Source organism: Cornus florida, unplaced genomic scaffold, assembly GCF_030987335.1.
Source record: "Cornus florida cultivar Cherokee Brave unplaced genomic scaffold, ASM3098733v1 CherokeeBrave_3.0.0_Hap2_Chr01, whole genome shotgun sequence".
In the NCBI taxonomy this organism is placed as follows: Eukaryota; Viridiplantae; Streptophyta; class Magnoliopsida; order Cornales; family Cornaceae; genus Cornus; species Cornus florida.
Genome location: NW_026775571.1, coordinates 111,174,289 through 111,197,494, shown reverse-complemented (window position 1 = coordinate 111,197,494; position 23,206 = coordinate 111,174,289). Strand labels below are relative to the sequence as shown.

The 23,206-nt window shown below is 32.1% G+C and overlaps 3 protein-coding genes across 4 annotated transcripts; 1 reads left to right on the top strand and 2 right to left on the bottom strand.

Moving 5' to 3' along the window:
- Positions 1–445: 445 nt before the first annotated feature.
- On the bottom strand, positions 446–5,130 carry LOC132313910 (probable inositol transporter 2). The gene is made up of 6 exons (XM_059812847.1): positions 4,802–5,130; positions 4,595–4,665; positions 3,282–3,617; positions 2,078–2,185; positions 1,371–1,973; positions 446–1,047 (listed from the first exon to the last, which is right to left on the bottom strand). The coding sequence occupies exons 1-6, from the start codon at positions 4,935–4,937 to the stop codon at positions 568–570; spliced, it is 1,734 nt and encodes a 577-aa protein (XP_059668830.1). The 5' UTR covers positions 4,938–5,130; the 3' UTR covers positions 446–567.
- A 9,920-nt stretch (positions 5,131–15,050) lies between these two features.
- LOC132316280 (uncharacterized) lies at positions 15,051–16,114 on the top strand. The gene has a single exon (XM_059814808.1). It carries the CDS (start codon positions 15,427–15,429, stop codon positions 15,898–15,900), a length of 474 nt encoding a protein of 157 aa, XP_059670791.1. The 5' UTR covers positions 15,051–15,426; the 3' UTR covers positions 15,901–16,114.
- A 1,678-nt stretch (positions 16,115–17,792) lies between these two features.
- Positions 17,793–22,433, bottom strand: LOC132313901 (uncharacterized). Of its 2 annotated transcripts, none has more exons than XR_009483471.1 (4): positions 22,209–22,433; positions 19,759–19,871; positions 18,141–18,243; positions 17,793–18,052 (listed from the first exon to the last, which is right to left on the bottom strand). XR_009483471.1 is itself a non-coding variant. In XM_059812839.1 (4 exons), exons 1-3 carry the CDS (start codon positions 22,348–22,350, stop codon positions 18,141–18,143), a joined length of 336 nt encoding a protein of 111 aa, XP_059668822.1. In that variant the 5' UTR covers positions 22,351–22,431; the 3' UTR covers positions 17,793–18,052. The 2 variants fall into 2 exon arrangements, 1 of the variants encoding a protein (XP_059668822.1); XM_059812839.1 differs by having other exon boundaries at positions 18,141–18,221; positions 22,209–22,431.
- Between the last annotated feature and the right edge of the window lie 773 nt (positions 22,434–23,206).

The following is a 23,206-nucleotide window of genomic DNA, read 5'->3' as shown; positions in this document are numbered from 1 at the left end:
ATAGAAAACATGTCTATTCCCAGTTGCAATTCAATGATATCCTATGTTGCTCCCAATTTCAAATTTACGGATTCGATACTCCCAAACATAGGTTCACACCATAGAATTTCTTTTAAAATTCACCCCTTAGATTTGCATACCAAACCTATAAGTAGTTTCTTCCTAGAATTTTCAATGTTCAAATTAATGTTATCCATTTTGGCACCGTGAGAACTATTATGAGTTTTTAAGTTGGAACTCTCATCTTATTTCACTTCACATATAGTATGACAGATTAAGCTTTGAGAAACAAGGAGACTTGTGTTAGGCAGATAGCAATGTTTGGATTTCTCTGTCTCATGCCAAACAGCAGTGAGTGTCACCGAGCATATGGAGATAGCTAGGCAAAGACTACATAGCTACACACACATTTTTGACTTTGGGCATTCTCTTCTCACTTGAGACATTCAAATTTTAAACCGAGCCTTATCTTAAATGGAAGCTGAAAATATTCATTACAGGAATTGCTACATTATTTAAAGGTAATCCAGAAAGTAAAATATGTGTATGAGCCTACACTTCATCCTTTTACACTTGGTTCTTCTGTGATGAATTAGGCCTTTTTTCCCAGAACTTGAAATGCAGAGCTCTTGTCTCTAACATCTTCTCAACCTCCTCAATTGGAAGTCCCTTGGTTTCTGGAACGTAAATTAGGACAAAGAAAAGGGCAACCACAGATACCACCCCGAATATAAGAAATGTCCAAGAGGTTCCAATTGTTTGAGTCAAAGATAAGAAGGATTGAGCGACGATGAGGTTTGAGATCCAGTTTGCTGTGGCAGCTATACCTCCACAGATCCCTCGAAACCTCAATGGGTATATCTCCGAATTGACAATCCATGGAACTGTACCCATTCCAGGAGAGAAGAATATGATGTAGAGTGCCAAGCCAATAAGTGCAAGCCATCCATAATTGCTCGGACATCCCCTTGTGTACCATAACCTGTCTTCTCCATGACACATATCCTTCACGGTGTCATTTGAGAACAAACAGGCTCCCGGATTTAGCTGCAAGAAGATTAATGATGATTATAATTTTGAAGATCATTGTGATGATGACAAACATATATATACATAGAGGCTCTTTAGAGAGCACAAATCTTTATGGACACAGGCAAAAGGGACTTTTGTATCTAATCCTAACCTTTGTTTTTTTTAGGTTGAATTGAATGTGATAAATGTGTTTTTCTTGCCTGTTGAGAAGGAAGTACAAACAGTGTTTTGGTCGCCAAGAAGTTACTTTTTTGCAGTCTAGAGACCGGACTTGATTACCAATGTCAAGATTGTGTCAAGCACTACATGTTTGATGAAAAAGAACTTATGCAATTTACCTTATTGGCCGATGCAGCACAGAACCCACAATCTGGAGATGAAGCCTTCAAACATTTCATACAGTCCCATAAAGCGGAAGAGCCTGCAGAACTGTAATCCGGGCAAGTATATGCTGCAAAGTGAGACGTTGCAGTTGCACTAACAGCGGGTGAGTGAGAAGTAGTCTGATGAAAGACTGCTGATAAAAGGCCGAGTGAGATTATGACACCGAACAAACTGATGACCAGAAGCTTCTTCCTTCCAATCCTGTCAATGAAATATATGCTCACAATGGTGCCACATGCATTCAGCCCCGAGGTGACAAGTGAAAGAAGCAGAGCAGTTTGGTTAGAAGCATAACCAGCCAACTGAACTATGGTGGGGCTGTAATACATGACTGTGTTTATGCCCACAAACTGTTGGAAGACCTGAAGGCCAACACCGGCTACAAGTCCTCTTCTTACTGTTTTGGTTTGGAATAGTTTGACAAAGTTGATCTTTTCTGAATTTCCCTTCTCCCGAATTTCTGATTCTACTGATTCTTTTAGAGCTAGGATTTCAGTTTCAACTTGATCTGCTGGATAAATTTTCCTCAATATGATTTTGGCTTCCTCTTCTCTTCCCTGTTTTTCATCAAGACATGGGTGAGAATGCAAATAAATGGACAGAACTGCAATTGGAGATTTTATTGGAAGGTAAAAGCAGTAGTTGGGATGAATTCAATGACCTTGCGGTAAAGCCAACGGGGGGATTCTGGAAGAAGCAGCATCAATATGAACTGCACCAAAGCTGGAATTCCGGCAACTCCAAGCATCCACCGCCAAGTCCCTGGTGCCTAATTCAAATACCCACAGTTTTTACAAATGTCTCCTTATCAATTTTTATCAACAATTCAGAGTTTCGAAACTGATTTCAGATTTGAGTCAAGTACATTGTGTGTGTGTGAGATTCAAGTGCCAGTGTTTTTCAGTGAACTAGCACTTCTTATTGCCTCTTTTTTTCAATGTTAAATGAACTGTTACACTTAACTTTAGTGCTTGACCGATTGCTGCAGAAGTAGCCAATTAGCCATATATCTTCTTTTTGTCAAACTCTTAATGTCTCCATAGTCCATATAGTAAATTTCCAAAAAAAAAAAGAAAAAGTAAAAGAGTTCTAATGTCAAATGATATGCAGTAAATTTGATCAATTTTCATAGTGTTTATATATTACAGGACTTCATATTTGCATTGGGTATTGAATGGTCGTGTGTGTGGGGTAAATGTTATGATTGTTATCAGTGGCACATTTCATCAAAAGAGGACAATTAGCTTAACTTACAAAACTGGGAGAGGGCAAGTTGCAGCAGAAGTAGCCAATTAGCCCCATTTGTAAAACTTTTAATGTCTCCACAGTAAATTACCAAAAAATAATAATAATAGTACCAAATAAAAGAAGAAGAAAAAGAGCTCTAATGTCATATAATATGCAGTAAATTTGACTAATTTTCATAAGGTTCATTTATTACAGGACTTCATATTTTCATTGGGCTTTGAATGGTTGTGGTGTGTGAGAGAGAAACAAGGAGTACTAAATAGAAGAGACCTGTTTTGACCAAAAAGGCAAGAGTAAGCAATATATAGAGACCATAACCCTTTCTCTAGATATACAATTATGTGGGGTACAAGGATTCAAAGCATCCGTTAAACAATTAAAGAAACAATTTAAAAAACTATAAAAACATAAAACAGTTTTCACCTTTTAGAAAATTATTGTTTTCAATTTTTTTTTTTTTTTAATTATTTGGAAATAAAAAATTATTCTACTAAAATTAAACCAATCAATTCCTAGTTCTCTTAGTGCTCTCTGATTTGCACACTAAACAAAAATTTGCTGATGACATGAAAAGAAAGGGTGTGCGCATTTTGAAGTGTGGAGTGTGGTTTGCATACCTTGGTAAAGGCCAGGTTGATAAGGTAAGACAAGAACTGGCCTCCGGTGATGAGGAAGCCATTAGTACTGACCAGGGCACCCCGGATTTTTGCCGGAGAAGCTTCTGAGATGTACAATGGTGCTGTCATCGACGCCATTCCGACACCAAGTCCAACGAAAACCCGTCCAACGATGAGAACGGCCGGGTTGGGAGCCGAAGCCATGACAACAGCTCCAATAAAAAAGAGGAAGTCAGCTATTAGAATTGCAGTTCTTCTTCCATAACGGTCATTCAACCACCCACCAAATGCAGCACCTATGATTGCTCCGGCAACAGCCATGCTCACAATACTCTCCTAATAATATATCATCATGCATGGTTAATAATTTCTTTTTTAAACCTTTTTTTAGGGGGGTAAGATAAACCTATTGAAATCAAATGTTAGTGCATATGTAAAACAAATAATTGGTATTAGTGTGTGACTAAATTAGTGACACAACTAGAGTCCATTAATGATTTTCGCAGTCCTCTATGCTCAGGCCTTTTTTTTCACTTTTCTGAAAAATATATATTAATTAGGCAGTTAACTATGACAACATTAATTTTACCTACCACCAAGCAATATCTCATCTCCTCCATCCATCCACCTCATAGAAAGGACATTGAGGATTCGTTTTTCTTACCTACCAAAATTAATAAATAAATAAAAACAAATAATTGAGGACTTTTAATTTTTTGTCAAAATTTTAATAAAATTTATTTTATCCAACGTGTAGCAAAAATTGGTGATTAAACTGTAAACATATATACTTACCCAGAGAAAATAATTTATTTCTTTATTTCCATTTGTAAATTAATAATAAAAAGTCTAATTAGTATATTTATTAAAAAAATCAGACAATAGTTATAAAAGAAGGAAAAAAAAAACACATGAATTCCATCAAGGCCTTTGGGCTAAGCCGGCGAGTCTCACATGCAGTTCGACCGTGTTATGCTAGTAAAGGGTACATTTGTCATCTCAAAGTCAGGCGGAGGTTCGAAAATTACCATGGACACCCTCAATGATTGTCCTACCAAGGCTACCATCCAGCAATTAAGGGCTATAGATGAGGGCATTCCAGTAATTTTGAAGTGCAGAAGTAGCATAACCAGACTTTAGAGAAGAAAAAAAAACAGAGATTGGGCATTTAAGCCAAGAAGAAGAAGAATCAGGGGTGTTATCGTCCATATGCATTTGAAAATAACAAGAAAACTGTTAGATAAGAAGAAAACACATAGTCCAATAATAAAAGCCACACACACACACACACACACACACATAAGGGTGTTTACCTGTAGGACGGTCTCCTTATCCACAGACTTGAAGTCATCTCTGATGTAGAGAAGGGCACCCGATATCACTCCTGCACATCACAGCACCAACACCATCATGAGAGAGAAAGTAGCTAGAGAGAGAGAGACACACATATATATATATATAGAGAGAGAGAGAGAGAGGGGCAGAGGATATATATATATGTAATGATTGATGAATGGAACCTGTGTCGTAGCCAAAGAGAAGGCCACCAATTCCAGCAGAGAAAGCAAGACGAAGGACGTAAGGGTTCTTCCATGCCAGAGAAAAACAATCTCTGAAAGCCGATGCGTCTGTTCCTGGATGTATACCACCTTCCATTTCAATTAATTGATTTTTCACTTCTCTTCGGAGTCTCCAAACATGCCTTTATTCGTTAATTATATATATATATATTTGCACGCAATATGTAGAGGGAGAAAGGTGGAGCGTGTTTCCCCGATAATCAGGAAGAGTGAGAAAGGAAAAGGGCGTGAATAGCGTTTATATGGAGTGATGATATACAATGTAGTAGATGTAGGGAGATGATGTAGTGCAGAAACATTGAGACTGGAAGTCAAGTCTACCAACTTTGTCATTTAGTCACGTGATTTCAAGGGTAGGGCCCACTTTACCGAATCACCCATTGGTGACCAATCCAAATTGTGGGGGATTTTCGAGGAAAATTTATTGATAATGGCAATAATTAAATCAAGTGCACATTTAGCGTCCAACGGCAATTAAATTGAATGTTTGTTTGTATTTTTTTATTTAATTGTACTTAATGCATTAGAAATTATCCTAATTTCATTATAAAAATCTCACCAAATAGTTTAAGTAGTGGGTAGTTGTACAGTGCATTGAAAATCATCCTAATTTTTTTTATGAAAATCTCACAGGATAGTTTTTGTCTTTAATCATTCAATCTATTAATTTTTGTCAAATTGATAAATTAAAGAGATTTCATATAAATTAAAATGATTTTCATCCATTGGATATATTAAAGTTAGAATTCTATTGGTCCACTTCAGTTCACCCAATGCATGAAAAAAAATTGGATCATCAATTTGCATTAATATTCAATTTGAAAACCATTATTCAACAAATAAAGATAAGGGTATGTCTAAAGAATTGAGTTTAGGTAATAATGTTTTTCTCATAATTGTTGTTAATTACTGTATTATTTTTTGACAAATCACAATGTCTCGCACCCAAGTGTCAATATTTCACAATTGTATTAGTGGTGACTCAAATCAATGTATATTTTGATGTTTTTTTTTTCCTTTAATAATAAATTCACACTAAACTATTTTTTGTAGTTCGATGTTAAATATGAAGTATCAATTTTCTTTATCCTTTTTTTTGCTTAAAGTTATTACTTGTACTTTGGACAGGGTGACAAATTACGGCATGACACGACACGAACATAATACGAGTTAAAAGGGTTTGAATTTGGCATAAATGGGTTTGGGTCATAAAAATGTCAACACGATTAACCCGTTTATTTAACCGTATCGAGTTAGAGTTGAGGGATTTAACCCGTGTAACCCGTTTATAACCCATTTAACTCAACATGTTATAATCGTGAATATGACTTATGTGATGTGTTACTTGTTTAAACCAAATTACTATTGATAGTTAAGTTATTTCAACATTAACCTTGTTTATGCCTTATGATTTTTCTTTTTATTTTGAATATTTGGGTTAATTATGACAATTTTTTTCTATTATTTAGTATTTGATTAAACATTAAATGTCTCGTTTTGATAAACAGGTCATTAAACGAATTAAATTAGTGTTGAGAATTCTTGACAAAATTATTAAATTGGTTAAGTTTGAGTTTAACCATTTAGTATAACACTCTTACATACACGATTATGACCCATGAACACGAATTGTCACCCATAACTTTGGGACAAAAAGTTTTCCATCTTTTTTATGTAATACAAGTAAACTATATTATTGATTATTTTAAAGATATTAAATTCTTATTTTTAAAGAGTATGTAACTTCTGTAAACATATTAAACTTCCTATTTTATCCTCATTGGAGGTTAGGAGGATGATTTGCCAACTATTCGGCAGTTAAACATGATCCGAAAGTTATAAAGTGAAAGTATATTATTAACATATTTCTTTTTGTTTTTCGGTTTATATTATTTAGGACCATGGATTGAACCCAAACATGTTATGGAAATAGATATTCTCCTTAACCAATCCTTGGAACTTTATGTTTGTTTCAAACTGGGACTTGTTCAAACTGTTAGCTATATACAATAATAAAGTATTTAAAGCAACAAAAAAAAAAACAAATTAAATACTTAAAATCAAATAATCTTGATTTTGTTAATTTATAGGCTAGTGGGGTTGCTTGATGACTAATAAGTGATAAAGGCATGATAATAGTTGTTTTTTTGTGATGACCAGAACCATATTAGTCTATTTTATGATAAAATTAGTCAACTTCTTTCAGTGTGTAATATATATATATATATATATAACACTTTTCATATGATAAAAAGAAGCGCCATTAAAATATAATGTTGAAATGGTTGTTTATGTTTAATTCAAAGGGATGAGGTCATCTGAGGAGACTAAAAATTCAAAACTTTAATTATCAAATCTGCATCTGATTAGCAATCCAATTATAATCCGCATCATGCTTTGAATAAATTATTGTTATATATAATTATTTCCAGTGATGATAATGAAGAACCAATTTAGACTAGGGTGCAATTTGAATTGGTTAATTCTAACTCAACCCGAGTCCAACTTGATTTTTCAAAAGTTTGGGTAATCATTTTTATAATTAGAGTTGGGTTTGGGTTGAAGAACTAGCAACTCGAACCCGAATTTTAATATTATTTTTATATATATTTTTACTTTTAAATACATTATATATAATATTTAAACTATGATTACTTTTTTTTTTTTTTTCAACTTGTTTTGCTAAATCTTAATTTATTGTATGTTAACATTTAAGAAAATTAATTTTCTAAAAATTTGTTTGTAAATTATTAAAAATTTACAAAAAGTCTTTAAACTTTTTTTTGTTTAAGAATAATTTAATATAAAATTAATTCAAGATCATATTAAATTTTCGGTTTAAAGATTAATCATATGAGTAACCCGAATTAAATCTGAAGTTTTTACTTGGAATGTAAGTCCGAGTTGCAAGTACGAATTTAAAAGTAAAAGGATGGGTTGGACTTGAGTTGAGTAGTTAAGGTTGATAATAGAGTTAGAATTAAGCTTGAGTTTAGCATTTCATATGATAAATTGAGCTCAAATTATATCTCAAATTCGTTCAACTCGTTGAGTTGCGGTCCTAATTTAAACACGCTATACTACCATTGTTGGAAGTGTTGAAACCTTACATTATAAATCAAGAACACTGTTCATAAAGTTCAAGACACGACACGTACTCCACTCTGTACACATGACTTTGGACTATAATCTAAACATGGTAGGCCCTAATCATTCAAAGTTGATTACTTGATTGTTCATTTTTTATTTATTTATTTTTTGTTACCGTTGAAGTATTCGTCTTTATGGATATAATTTTTTTATGACATTATAGTTAGAAAATAACTTTCTTGTATCCATGATACTACGACATCTGTGAAAAAAGATTTATTTGTACAAAATATAATAATCTTCGGTTGATTGAAACACGCAACAGTTTATGTATGTATTTTAATTACCAATTCTATCATGTTCAAAACTTTATCAGTGTAAGCAGACATCCTCAATTATTAAATGAGGAGAACTAAAAAATTCTTAATTTGATCAAGAACATGATACGTTAAAACATTTGTAATAATTAAATTGTGATGTTTACACTACACGTGTTGAAAAGTATATTTTCTTAACCATGTTCTATTATAGAGTGAGAAAAATAAAGAAAAAGAAATTGAGCCATGCATCCTATTTCCAATGTAATTTTTATTTTAGAAAAATAAAGAAAAAGAAATTGAGCCATGCATCCTATAATAAACTTTACTTTTTTAAAAAAAAAAATTAACAATAAAAATAAATGAATAAATAAAAGAATATTTTTACAAATGAAAATGTGACAACAACAACATTTGACAAGTGTAGTAATTGGTTCCACAAAAATAATTAAAAGCCACTTTAGTTAAAGGGAAGATGTAATGGATGGAGAAAATGAACCGCAACAGCAACTGATCCCAAAAAAAGTGATTCCCTCGCGTTTGGCAGGTACATCTCATGTGGCTTCATTATTGGTTGTTTTGTTGTTGTTATATCACAATAAATTAATAATTAAATATAAAAGGAAAGAAAGAGACGTAATCATCAAAAAAAGATCAAACATGTCACTGTTATATACGTAGTACTAGTAGCACCTAATGTGGTACTGTACGTTACTACATACGTGCGTGTGCATATTCAGAACCACTTTCTTACACTTGTGAATGTTTTTTAGAAGGGCATAATTTAATTGAAAAAATGACAAAAAATTATTTTGAACCGGTGATTTTGAGTGATTTTGAGTAAGGGTGACAAATTACGACATAATATGATAATACGACATGAGTTAAAAGGATTTGAGTTTAGTATAAGAAGATTTGGATCATAAAAGGGTCGACACGATTAACCCGTTTACTTAATCGTGTCAGGTTAAAATTGAAGGGTTTAACTTGTGTAACTCGTTTATGACTCATTTAACTCAATATGTTATAATCGTGAATATGACCTATGTAATATTTTATCTGTTTAAACCCAATTACTATGAATAATTAAGTCATTTCAACATAAATCTTGTCTATGTTTTATGATTTTTCTTTTTATTTTGAATATTTGAATTAATTATGATAAATTTTTTCTATTATTTAGTATTTGATTAAATATTAAATGTCTCATTTTGATAAACTGGTCATTAAACAGATTAACACGTTTACCTGTTTAATAAACGGGTTGAGTTAGTGTTGAAAATTCTTAACACAATTATTAAATAGGTTGAGTTTAAGTTTACTTATTTAATACAATACCCTTACACCAACACTACACAAACACGACCCACAAACATAAATTGCCACCTGTAATTTTGAGTTTATAAGGGAAGAACCTTTTTCTTGTATGTATTCAGAGCCCATTTTCTATATTTGTGAAGGTTCTTAGATGGATATAAATTTATTTCGATCTTAAACGAATAAAATATAAATTTTAAAAAATGAATAAGAAAAGTGCATATATCCATCTTACTTTATTACGGGGCATTAAAATATATATTGGATGGAGTTTTTTTTTAGCATTATTGGGTTGGAGTTCAATATAGAGAAAACAAACCCAATTTCCTTTCTACAAAGTTACATCAAAAGGTCCCTTTTAAAGTCCACTTGAAATTTAATTTCTATCCAAAACTTGATCAAAATTCTAAAGTGTACATACATTATTCTGAATCTATCTTCTCCTTTTCTTTTTTACTTTATTTAAAGGGAAAGGAAGTAATAAAGACCCTTTCGACATAGACAACAACAAAACATAATTTACAAAGTAGTATGTTTTTGTTTTTGTTTTTGTTTAGTTAGATCTATTCATATTTAGTTTGTTTCTGATTAGTATGGGTGGATTTGCTAGTACCCGACTCAATCTAATATTTTTTCCTTTGATTTGATCTTGTGCTAGTTTTGGGTGGTTTTCTCTCTGTTGGAGGCGCCTTATGGATATAGTTTTGGAGCTGTTATTTTGATGATGGTCAGATCTTTGGATCACTCCTGTTACTGCGTTTCTCTCTTGGTGATTTCCGTTGTAGAGCTTTGACTCCTTTTCTCACCAAATCTGGAGCCTCTTCCTCATTTTTTCTTATTTTGTTTTAAAATTTGTATGTCTTTTTCTGGCTTGATTTTTTGACTCTGTACTGCAACAATGATGATAAAAAATAAAAAAATAAAAAATAGGATACGACATGGGATGGTTGATTTTTTTTTTTTTTTTTTTAGATTTAATAAATATTTATAAACACAACCCCACAAATGCTCATCATAAGATTTGAACTCTCACTTCTATATTTCATGATAGTTTTCGAACTTCAATGTAGAGCTCCGGCTCCCGTTCTCACCAAATTTGGAGTATGTTTCTCATTTTTTCTTATTTTGTTACAAGATTTGTATGCCTTTTTCTGACTTGGCGTTTTGGCTCTGTATTGCACTTGATGACTTGATCTTTATGCCTTTCTAATGATAAAAATAAAAAAAACAAAACAAAACAATAAAAAATACATAGGACATGTACGTTGCAATGAGTATAAGATTATAATTAACGAAAAAAAAAAAAAAAAAAAATGAGTATAGGATCATATTAAAGCTTGGTCAAAGTTTTCCTTCGATTTTTTTTTTTTTTTTTTTAATTTTTTACATTTAGTAAACATTTACAAACACAACCCCACAAATGCTTATTATAAGATTTGAACTCTCACTTCTAAATTTCATGAAAGTTTTCGAACTTCAATATATGTTTGTGTGTGTGTGTTTTTTTTTTAAATTATAAAATATACCCTACAAACGAATAAAATATAAACTTTAAAAAATAAATAAGAAAACTGCATATATCCATCTTACTTTATTATAGGGCATTAAAATATATATTAGATGGAGTTCTTTTTAGCATTATTAGGATGGAGAGAAAACATACCCAATTTCCTTTCTACAAAGTTCCAGGAAAAGTCATAGTCAATGGTAACCTTTTAAAGTCCACTTGAAGTTTAATTTCTATCCAAAACTTGATCAAAATTCTGAAGTGTACATATAATATTCTGAATTTAACTTCTCCTTTTCTTTTTACTTTATTTAAAGGGAAAGGAAGTAATAAAGACCTTTTAGACATGGACAACACCAAAACATAATTAACAAAAGTAGTATGTTGTAAACAAAACAATAAAAATTACATAGGACACTTACGTTGCAATGGAGTATAAGATCATAGAGAAAAGAAAAAAGAAGAAAGAAAAAAGTATAAGATCATATTATGTCACATATTAAAGCTTAGTCAAAGTTTTCCCTCCATTTTTTTTTTTTTTTTTTTTTTATAGATTTAGTAAATATTTACAAACACAACCCCACAAATGCTCACTTTTATATTTCTATGATAGTTTTCGTGTGTTTGTGTGTGTATGTTTTTAAAATTATAAAATAATATGGGACAATGATTGACATAAACATTTAACAAAAGCCGAGTATATTTTAATGTCAAAATAATATTTTCCAATTCTATTCACAGGTACCAAAACCAATCGATTTCTGTATCATTTTTCTAAATAATGCTCACATCACATGATTCAACTAATATACCAGTATATTCAACGAATCAGATTTTGATGCTTTTACTTGCTTTTAGTGTGGTTCTTTAGCACGTGGCGCTGACCAAAGGAGGTATTGAAAAGGACAAGGCTTGCTACACACACACACACACATATATACTTTGAATAAGGTGGGGGTCTCAACTAGTAATCTTTTTGATGAATTATACCACCACCACATGTTCCATTCCTACTTTTATCCATTCTCTTGTCTTCTCTAGTTTTTTCTTTGCAAAATGGTTTTCGCTTGCAATCAGTCAAAAATGACGTCCATGAATCCTTATCATCGCCATCAAATCATATATATTTTTCCTGGTTAAAAGACATGGTTTCATTTTATTATTTATTTATTTTTGTCAATCTTACTCGATTTCAAATTATATTATTTTGGTTTTTTTCCTTTACATTCATATAAGATAATGGTACTAATGTATAGATGTGTGCAAGTGCAAGCAATTATAATTAAAGATAACAAATTACGACACGATAATATGACACGAACACGATATAAGTTAAAAAAGTTTAGATTTGACATAAACAAATTTGGATCATAAAAGGGTCGACACGATTAACTCGTTTACTTAACCGTATTGGGTTAGGGTTGAGTAGTTCAACCTGTGTAACTCGTTTATTTCCCATTTAACTCAACACGTTATAATCGTGAATATGACTTATATAATATGTTACCTGTTTATTACTATGAATAGTTAAGTCATTTCAACATAAACCTTGTCTATGCCTTATGATTTTCTTTTTATTTTGAATATTTGGATTAATTATGACAAAATTTTTCTATTATTTAGTATTTGATTAAATATTAAATGTCTCGTTTTAATAAACAGGTCATTAAACAGATTAACAAACTTATCTGTTTAATAAACGGGTTAAGTTAGTGTTGAGAATTTTTGACACGATTATTAAATAGGTTAAATTTAAATTTATCTATTTAGTATAACATTCTTATACCGACACGACACGAACAAAACCCGCTAACACAAATTGCCACCCTTTTAGAGCATCCGCAGTGGGCTTGCGGAAGGCCCTTTCCGCGAGTCAAACAAACCAAACTCACTCCAGCAGCCTCGTGGAATTGGGCGGGGCCCACAACAGCTTGAGGCCCGGCTCGCGGTATTCCGCTAGCCCGAGCCCAATCGTGGAAATTTTTTTTTGTCTTTTTCCTTAGCAAAGCGACGACGTTTTGCCTGAAGCGGTTTTTCTTTTTCTTTTTTCACTTCAGGCTGCAACAGTTTTTTTTCCTTAAGGCACTGTTTGGCAGCCTAGTTTTTTTTGAAAAAATCCAAAATATGTTATTTTGAGCTTATTTTTTTTAAAAAAAAATAAAATAAAATTCAGTAAATAAAAAATATATTGTTTAGACACTTTTGTCCAAAAAATAAATTATTTGTGCCAAAAATAAATTAAAAAACCTTTTTTTTTGTTTTTTTTCCCTTAAGATTTGATTTTTTTTAAAAAAAATTTTGCTTTAAATTTTAAATTACAGCCATAAATAGTACATTGGACCGTTAAGGCACTGTTTGGCTGACACAAACAGTGCCTTAAAGGTTATAATATTGTAAATTTTTTTTAAAAAATTCAATTTTGTAAAACTTTTTTTTAAAAAAAATAATTAAAATTAAAATTTCATTTTCTTATTCTTTCTTATTTTCTTATTCTAATTCATTATTTTTAATCTTAAAATTTAATTTAATTTATTTAATTTTATTAATTTTTTTTTTGGAAGAGTAAAAATTTGAAGAGCCTAATGAAGTGCATATTTTTGGAGAGCGAAAATTACTACCGTGACTTTTGAAATTACTGACGTGACTTTTAAAAAAGTTGAAGTGAAATATTTAAAAAGCTAAAATTTGAAGAGGATGGTGCAAATAGCCTTTGGACCATCGCTAACATTCCTCATTATTTGTGTCATTGTTTTGTTTTCGTTTTTATGTGGTATTGGACATAGCACAATTTTATTTACAGACCCCACAGTGCGGACATTTTGCAGAGAAAAAACATACAATGTGGGGCCCTCTTGCGTGCTACGATTGCTAGCTGGTTACTCTTATCTAAAACCTTAAAGTAGGAAAATGGGAAAAGTAGTAGGAAAAAGGAGGACATAATGAAAGGGTATTTACATTACGTTACGTTACGTTATTTATTTATTATTTTAAAATTTAGACTCTATTTATTTGAACATAAAATATTTTTATTTTTATTTTTTAGTATTTGGTTACAATAAAATATTTATAAAAAAAATATTAAAATTTAATAAAAATAATTTATTCATTAATTTTTAACAAATTATTTTATATGCCCCTCCTGAAGAACTCGACCTTAATCTCGACATACACCTTTGCCAAACACCAATAAAATAAAAATAAAAATAAAAGAATATTTTATCTGAAAAAAAAAAATTTTAAAAATTTTTAAGTCCAAACAAATGAAACCTTAAAGTAAATCATATTCATTATTCACAAAATATCATGTTACGTTTGGGATTCTTTATCCACAAAATGTCATGTTACGTTTAATCGGTACCTTAAATTTAGAATTTGAGGTAGTTTAATTCAGAATTTGTATTAAATTTTTTCTAATTTCAAATTTAAAATGTCAATTCAACACCGTTAAACATAACAAAATTCAAATTCTCAAACTCCAAAAAAGAAAAAATAATACCATTAAAATAGAGATCTTTGATACAATTATGTATTCAATCTTCAAACAACACTCTTTTAAAAAAAGGTGAAATAGATGCTGTTACCATCAAGATTGACAATTCTTTTTACATTAATAAAAAAAAAAAAAATGCATATGTAGACATCGGGTGCATTAAACATGAAATTACTCACTACTAAATTTATTATTACTCAAATACTAGTAGTAGTAGTTCACATCACATCACATGTTTTAACTTGAAGATGGTTGTTGACTAACAAGTGACAATTGGCGCATTATATGAACAAAATGTATCCAATTATCCATATTGTACAATTGGCATATGTTTTCTACCCATTGTGGATTGTATTTGCTGTGACATTCATTTTGTATGTTCATGTTGTTTTAAAGCCATTGGTTAGTTATAATATCAACAAATGATATACCATATTGTACTGTGTGTTGTTTTTTAAGTGCCACCAAAAGGGCAATCATGTAACAAATTAAACATTTGGATGTTATCCACGACGTAGTAGGTCAAGTGAATTCAGATACAATTTGATTAGATCATATCATCACACTCAACCACAAAACTCCAAAAAAATCACACTGTTGTCCGTTTCAATGTCCTATATCCAAGGATGACCAAGAAATGAAGACTCTGAAATAATCACTCTCTCTCTCTCTCTCTCTCCAAACACAACAAAACCATTAATCAATATCCAAACTCTCAAGACTTCGTGAATGCACACATTGATAAACCAAATCAAGATCACCTCTAAATCCACAGCAGTACCCTTTTAATTTCTTCCGACATGACAACAATTAGTAGCAAATCAACCTCTTATGGCATCTAATAATGGACAGGGACTACAAACTAAAACCAATACCTTCACTAAAAAAGCTAAAATCGGATTCAACAATCGTCAGAGAAGATTCAGACGTCGACGATCATCAATACACGAGCTTGAAGGACATTATTCAGAATTCACCGCCACACTATGCAACAAACAATGAGCCCAATGGCTTTGATTCTTCCAACATTTCCATTCGGAACGAGTTGGTCAAGCATGCAGCGTCGGCATACGTTCAATCAGCACAGATTCTGACTAACCGAAACCAGAATTGCTTTGCAAACCTTTGGAGGAAGATAGAGAACAAGGTCGTGTATCATTCGTGCTGGCAACTATACGTCAGGAAGCCATTGAGAGCTTGTTTTCATCCCATATTTCGATTTCTTGATTGCATCGTTAATGGCATTGGGAGAAGTAGTGTGGGAGGAGAAGAATCGCACGATACTCCTTTGATTAATGGAGTTTTTATCAAGGTATGATGAACTATTTTTTGCCATTCAATTTGTTGGGTTTTTATTTTTTATTTTTATAAATATGATGCTATATAATGAGATTCATCCATTTGTAAGAATGTGATGTATTTATTTGATATGTAAAGTGTAATTGCTTGTTATTGGAAGGAAAGATTCAGAGGAAAATTGCATTGTAAATAGTTGAAGATGTATTTGTGAAGTATAATGATTGTTGGTGAATGATGAGGAAAAATGCAACATGAATATGAAAAATGAGTCCCCCTATGGTGCAAAGCACAAATGGGACCCTGCATCTTCAAAATGGGCCTGCTTTACGACCGATGACATAATGAGGATGTCTCTTGACGAATTTGAATTCATCCATTTGGTCATGTGCAATGTCTAGGTTCAAAAATAATACAAGATTAATTAACAACAATTTTGGGGCTTGTTAGATCAATCTTTATTTACCCAATTTTTCTTGGATGTCCTACGTAGAATTTTCTTTTTAACCAAACATTTTTCGGTTTTCCCCATATTTTAAAACATTCTACAATCAGAAATGAAGGGGTGAAAACTAAGTAAAAAAAATTCAGGGTCATTTTTATGCGACATTGGCTTTAACATTACTCGACCCAGGTGCAGGAGCTTCACTATAGATCATATAGGTAGGATTTCGTAAATAAGTTGTTCGTCTTTCATAAATATAGGTAGGATTAAAGTTGCAAAAGCAATAAATACAAATGGAATACTTCAATGAGCAATGCTGAGTGACTGACTGAGTGAGTGAGGAAAGAAATTGAGTAAGAAGAAAGATAGAGAGCGAGAGAGAATTGCGGAAAAGAAATAGATACAGAGAGAAGATAGAACCAGTTTTAGAGCTGGAAAGAGTCAGGGAAGCTTTGTGCAGGACTCCAATGGAGGAAACATTGACCCTCATCGATTCATTACCAATTGTGATTTATTATTTATTACCCAGTGTGATTTATTATCAGTAGAGACATAAACATTTGACATCATTTGTACAAAGTAAGCAAGCCAAGACTTCCATCATCACATTATATGGCTCCTACCCTCTCGTACACAACATTCGGCTTCTCGCTTGGAAAACTTTGAAATATGTCCCATGGGCATTATTCAACAGTGAAACAAACACATCCTCAGCTGAATTCGGAACCAAGGCATCCGAATCCGACTTACCAAGAAAAATAACCTAGACAACTCAGATTTCTTCCATGAAGAATGTGTGTAGTTTGCAATCACGGTTAAAAAAGTAGTAGCAGGATTTGCAAAATGTTTATATGAAGACGTGTTTATATCAGATATCATTTTTTCATGGCAAACCAAATACCTGTTCTTGCAATTATCCGCGCTGCATGAATCATAAAATACCAGAGGTTATATTCGAGTGTCTAGTGCATCAGTAATTAGCAACTAAAATGGAGCCACTAATAGGTTGGTTTCTCGCTGTTAGGTCTTTTACAGGTGCTAAAGCATGGCATATTTCGGAATTCTTTACGCAGAATTTTCCCATTAGTTGCTTCCAAGAACCAAGAAACCAATATAACAATACTAATAAGAACAAAGTGCTCAAGGCCATTTAAGGTACTGAATAGTGGCATATTATATCCAAAATAATAACAATAATAGTAGCAATAATAATGAAAGGACGACATCGTTACCGAGTTCTGTCGCCCTTCTCATCCTGTTCGTGGCCTCTGGCACCGACCAGTTGCTATATCAGTGAAAAAATAATCTAATAGGCTCCCCTTCTAATTCCTTTCTTCAAAGCTGAAGTTTCTAAATGACTAAAATCACATCATAAGATCAGAAAGAACCTTGTCAAATTCAACACTTTTCTGTCCGATTTCCTAATTCCAAAGAAATCAGAACACATTTTGTAGGATCATATACAGATATCAAGAAAAGAACCATTGTGCCTATTTCATAGGCTTCACTAGAAACAAGTGTCAATGTTTATGATAATTTAAATTCCAACAAGATCCCACTCGACCAGAGCAAGAGTCTGATATGTACAATACAATAATGATCCATACAAAATAAAGACTTCTAGTAGATCCTACCATTTGCTCTCTGAAAGTCTGCTTTCAGTATTGTTGGAAAAGGCAATTTTTATGCAGCCACATAGATTTCCATTACACACCAAGGTACAAGCATTCTGTAAACAGTCACAATGCAACAATAAATACAAGACTGAACTCGAGGTATGATCTTTACTGGAATTAAGGTAAGGTACAAAATGATACCTAGCGAGTTTTTTTTTGGCGTTTAGGAGGCCTCATCGTTCCTTTCCTCGGATTCTCCGGAGTTTTAGTCTCCATTTTCGGCTGCAAGCATTTTGAGGACCAACTATAAGTAAGCAATTGTTAGGAGAGATCATTCCATGAACCAACAGAACATAAGCTTTGGAAAGCCATCAATTGGCAAACAGTATTAAAGAGGCATTATTTTGAATATAAAATAACTATGACTTTGTGCAAAACCCATGTCCCAAGAAATATCATGCTCAATCAAGAGTAAGAACATATAAACCAACGATTATTCAGGCTTCTAACAGTATCAAGCAAGAATGATCAATCACAGAAAGAGCCAAGTCCCTCGGCATACTGCATGTGCAAATGTAGTCAAAATACAGATCACTAAGTTTAAATAGGAGGAAAGCATAATGATTTTCATGTCTTAAAAATTTTCAATTTTATTTCATATATTGATCTTTGAATCAGATAATTTTTCTACAACCATCTTCAAATCAGATTCATCACTGATAATGTCCAGCAACTTTACCATGAGATTGTAGAAAGGACTAAGAGTGTTTTCTACAATCTCATAGTAAAGTTGCTGGACATGATTATCAGTGACGGTAGAACAAATCAGATTACTGACAAGTGGTCTTATAGACCAATATGTCCAACTGCCTTTCCTCGGGGAGTTGGGATAGCTCCAAAAATCAAATCTTCAAGCTCCTCTGAGCTTACGAGGAGAGATGTGGAGCCTATGGACTAGGTTTAAGAACTTGACAACTCAGACCATAAAAAATGTTCATGAAAATTAAAGACAATGACAATATTTATAAAGATAGAGAAAAAAGCTCCTCAAGATATAAAAGGAATAAAACAAAAATGAAATAATGCCACAAAATCCCCAAACTCCAACCGTCTCCATGCTTTCTCCTTACCAATATCGATCCTATATGAAAACAAAGACTCCAAACCAGTCTTCTCAAATAGAGAATAAACATAAGCATCCTTCTAGTTGCATGTCTCCTTTCTAATTCAACTCTCCTAACAAGAAGCTCATAACTGGTGTTTGTAAAATAAACATTAGTTAATATTTAAAATAGGACAAGATGTAAAGGGCCAAAAAAAAAAAAAACACAGAATATGCCTTTTTTAGCATCACACTGAAAAATCCTTCATATTAAGAGCGCATTTCAAACAGCTGAAAAGTTACATGTCTAGCAAAATTCCAAAGTCAATGGTTATACAACACAGCTAACAGGAATCAAACAAAGAGATGTATCAAGAAGAAAAAAAAAACAGGAAAAAAAAAAATTTCATGATCCATGAAGAGGAGAAGAAATTAAGGTTATTCATAACAGACTACACAATGATATGCTAAAGAGTAAGATAAGATACCATATAGCACAATGGCTTTGGATTGAGATGCATGGATGATGCTTATATATTGATCAATGTGTACTTTTCCGATAGGCTAATAACTTGATTACAAATAAATAAATCATCCAAAAATAATAATAAAGGTATCATTTCAGTTCATGAAAAGCCACGTTTATTTTCAATATAATATATGAAACATGCAGAGTTAAAAAATGCAAAAATTAAACTAGATGGTACTATTTCTAACCTCCTCCCATCTTCTTTGGAGTTCCAGAAGTTCTTGACAATATGCAAGGCACTCTGTGTGGTATACCGCTGCTAAGTCTTTTATCAAGGCCTTCCTTTTAATGATACCAATCACTTCAAAAGCACCAAAAGCGAAAAAATATAAAATAAAATAAAAACAAAAAGAAAGAAAGAAAGAAAAGAGAAGTAAAGTTAATTGTAAAAGGAAATGGGAGATATAAAAAACAAAAACAAATTGCATGGCGAGTTTACTCTAGTGACAAACATAGAAGTCTTTAATCTTCGATGAAAAACAAAAACAAATTGCATGGGGAGTTTACTCCAGTTACAAACATAAAAGTCTTTAATCTTCCATGAAAAACAAAATCAAATTGCATGGGGAGTTTACTCCTGTGACAAACATAAAAGTCTTTAATCTTCCATGCTAAAGTTTCAGCCAACGGCCAAAGCCATTGTATCACTGTCGTCAAGGACTGGAGTGGCATCTGAAGCTAAAGGTTTATTGCTTTGATTTTTGCCATTGAAAGAAAGAAAGAAAGGCCAATAACTCACATTTATGGATCAAATATCTTATTACAACTCAACAGTTAATTGAAGAACATCAATATCCATTCCATTTACAAGCTAAACGAAACCAAATCCCAGATCCAAGAAATAACATATCCATACAATAGAACAAAAATAACTCAAATCACTTTGAATGTACAAAAGATAAGTCAGATAAAACATAAACTAATTTCTACCTTTATTTCTATGACTTACACATGGCTTTCATAGACTTAGAGAACTCATAGGATAGAGTACCAAGAGATGTAATTTGGGAATTTTATGAAGAAAACATAATTTTTCTGTAATGTAAAATTAAACCAAGAAACAGTACTAAGGCCATATATTCCCAATAATCTTAGATGAAATAACAAAAGACCTACAAGGAGACATGTCATGGTGCATGTTAATTGCAAATGACAGCGTGTTACTGGATAATTCCAAGAAAAAATTATCATTAAAAAACTTGGAAAAATGCATTAGAGTCAAAAGGCTTAAAAATTAGTCGAACTAAAACAAAATATATGGAATGCAAATTTAATAATATTAAAGAAAATGAGAATATAGCAATAACAATTCAAGACCAAATCATAACTCAAAGTGGTCATTTTTTATATATAGGATCAATTTACAAAAGGACAGAGAGATTAATGATAATATAAGTAGTAGGATTAATGGTGGACAAAACAAAGGTAAGCTAGTGGTGTTTTATGCAATAAACATATACCAAACAAGTTGAAAGGAAAAGTATATAGTACTGTCGTTAGACCGGCTATCTCATCCAAAGCAGAGTTTTGCACATCAAAAAACAAACAAAAACAATGCAATCATGTAACAGCATGCGAATGTTGAAGTAAATCTTAGGAATAACTAGAAGAGATATAAATTTAATAATCAATATGTAAGAATGAAATTAGGAGCAGTGGGTATTAATGAAAAATAAGAGAAAGTAGACTCAGGTCGTACGGTTATATTCAACACAAACCTGTAGATCCTCAGTGAGAAAAATATCCTCGGTGAGAAAAATAAGATTGATTTGCATAGAAAATAGAAGACAGAGTTCGACCAAATTTAACATGGGATGAGATTTTTTTTTAAAAAAAAAAAAATTGACCTTTAAATTTTAATCTAATAGGACACAGGGCTTATGCGTTCTTTCGTAACCCATTTCTTGAACATCTATTTCCTTTTCTTTTATTATATATGCTTCCTATTGCGCTTATTTCCCTTCAGTTTCAGGAATCAATATATATCAGAAGGAACTTTTCAGGCATATCTCTTCTTCTTCTCAGAACATGTCACCTAACGTTTATTGAAGCAAGCACTTACATAAATCATCCCACTCACTAATTGGTTTCCTTGTAGACAAATCTCAGTAATAGACTAATAGTGAATATCAAAGACAAATTCCATTATCTTTAATCATCAAATCTCAATTAACCACGCTACCCAATTAAATTCAACCTCAAATTATTGACAAGACCAAGATACTGAAGTTGAAATTTTAAAAAATCTAACAATACGTACCTATCAAAAAAATAAAAAAAAATTCTAACAATAAGCAAGTCCAACTAATGATCATAAATCACTGTGTTCATCCGCAAAATTAACCGTGACTTTAAAAACAAAAAATAAATATAAAACACTACCAAGATAAATCCATAACCAACACAATAGAAAGCAGGATCTTCTGAAAATAGCAATGTAAACAAGAAATACTATATAGAGAGTCAACCCTAGAAATCGTCATATTGTTCAGCAGTAAGAACAGAGAAAGCAAAACAATTAACCATAACCTATAGTGGCAAAGTGCTACATCAAATGGATTTTTCGCAGAACGTTCTCACACAAACCCTATAATGAGTGGGACAAAGATGGAAGTAATACAGAGACGGAGAAATTTACTTCGGCTGGGATCGAATCGAGGCGGCGGCGGCGGCGGAGGAGGAGGATCGTCACATGATACGGACGGCGGCGGAGGAGGGGGATCGTCGAGTGAATCGGGTGGCGGAGGACGGGAAGAAGGGTGGGGTTCGAGTTCACCCATTAGTCTTGACACACTGGCACCCTCATGCCATGCCCCCTCTTTCTATGATTTTTTCTGGGCTCTGCTACTGCTACAATCATTGATCAATATAAGTCCATATGTCACGGAGTTCAAAAGTTGTTTTTTTTTTTTTTTACTGATTTTTTTTTTTTTTTTTTTAATTTTATACTCCTGTAATAATTACTAGTAATAGCTATATAAAGTAATTATTTATGAGTAATTAGAGGCTTTTCCTTTTCCTTTTTTTTTTTTTTTCCCCTTACACCAAAAAAAAAAAAAAAAAAAAAAAAAAAAAAAAAAAAAAAAAACCTCTAATTAAATTAGTAATTAAATTAGTAGAGGCTTTCACTTTGGGAAGAAAAAAAAAACTGTAAAGCTTTCACCAAAAGTAATTCGCGATTAATAAAAGTATCAACATATTATTATTCCATATTTATTTTTCAATTGACCATGCACTCCCTGTCTTTATGAAAGATAAAAAATAGAGTAATTCGCTCAAAAGAGCTTAGAGTTATAAGATTGAGATGTCAATTTAATTATTTATTTTACTACATCTTTAAGTATTTGTTATATCACACGTGTTAATACGGTCGGCATATCTATTATTTTCTTTTAGAGTTTTTTTGTCACATAAAGAATGGATCTGATAGAGAAATGCGAATGTAGAAGAGATAGAGAGTGATGCACCGTGGATCTCACATAGAGATACAGGAGAGAGTCTGTTAGAGAGAGAGAGTAAAATATGAAGGGGTTAGAGAGAGGTTTTCACATTTAAAATTTTCAAATAGGAAACGCTTTAAGTTGTTAAAATCTTGTCTTTGTTGCAGTGAAAATGTTCTTTTTTAAGTTTATTGAT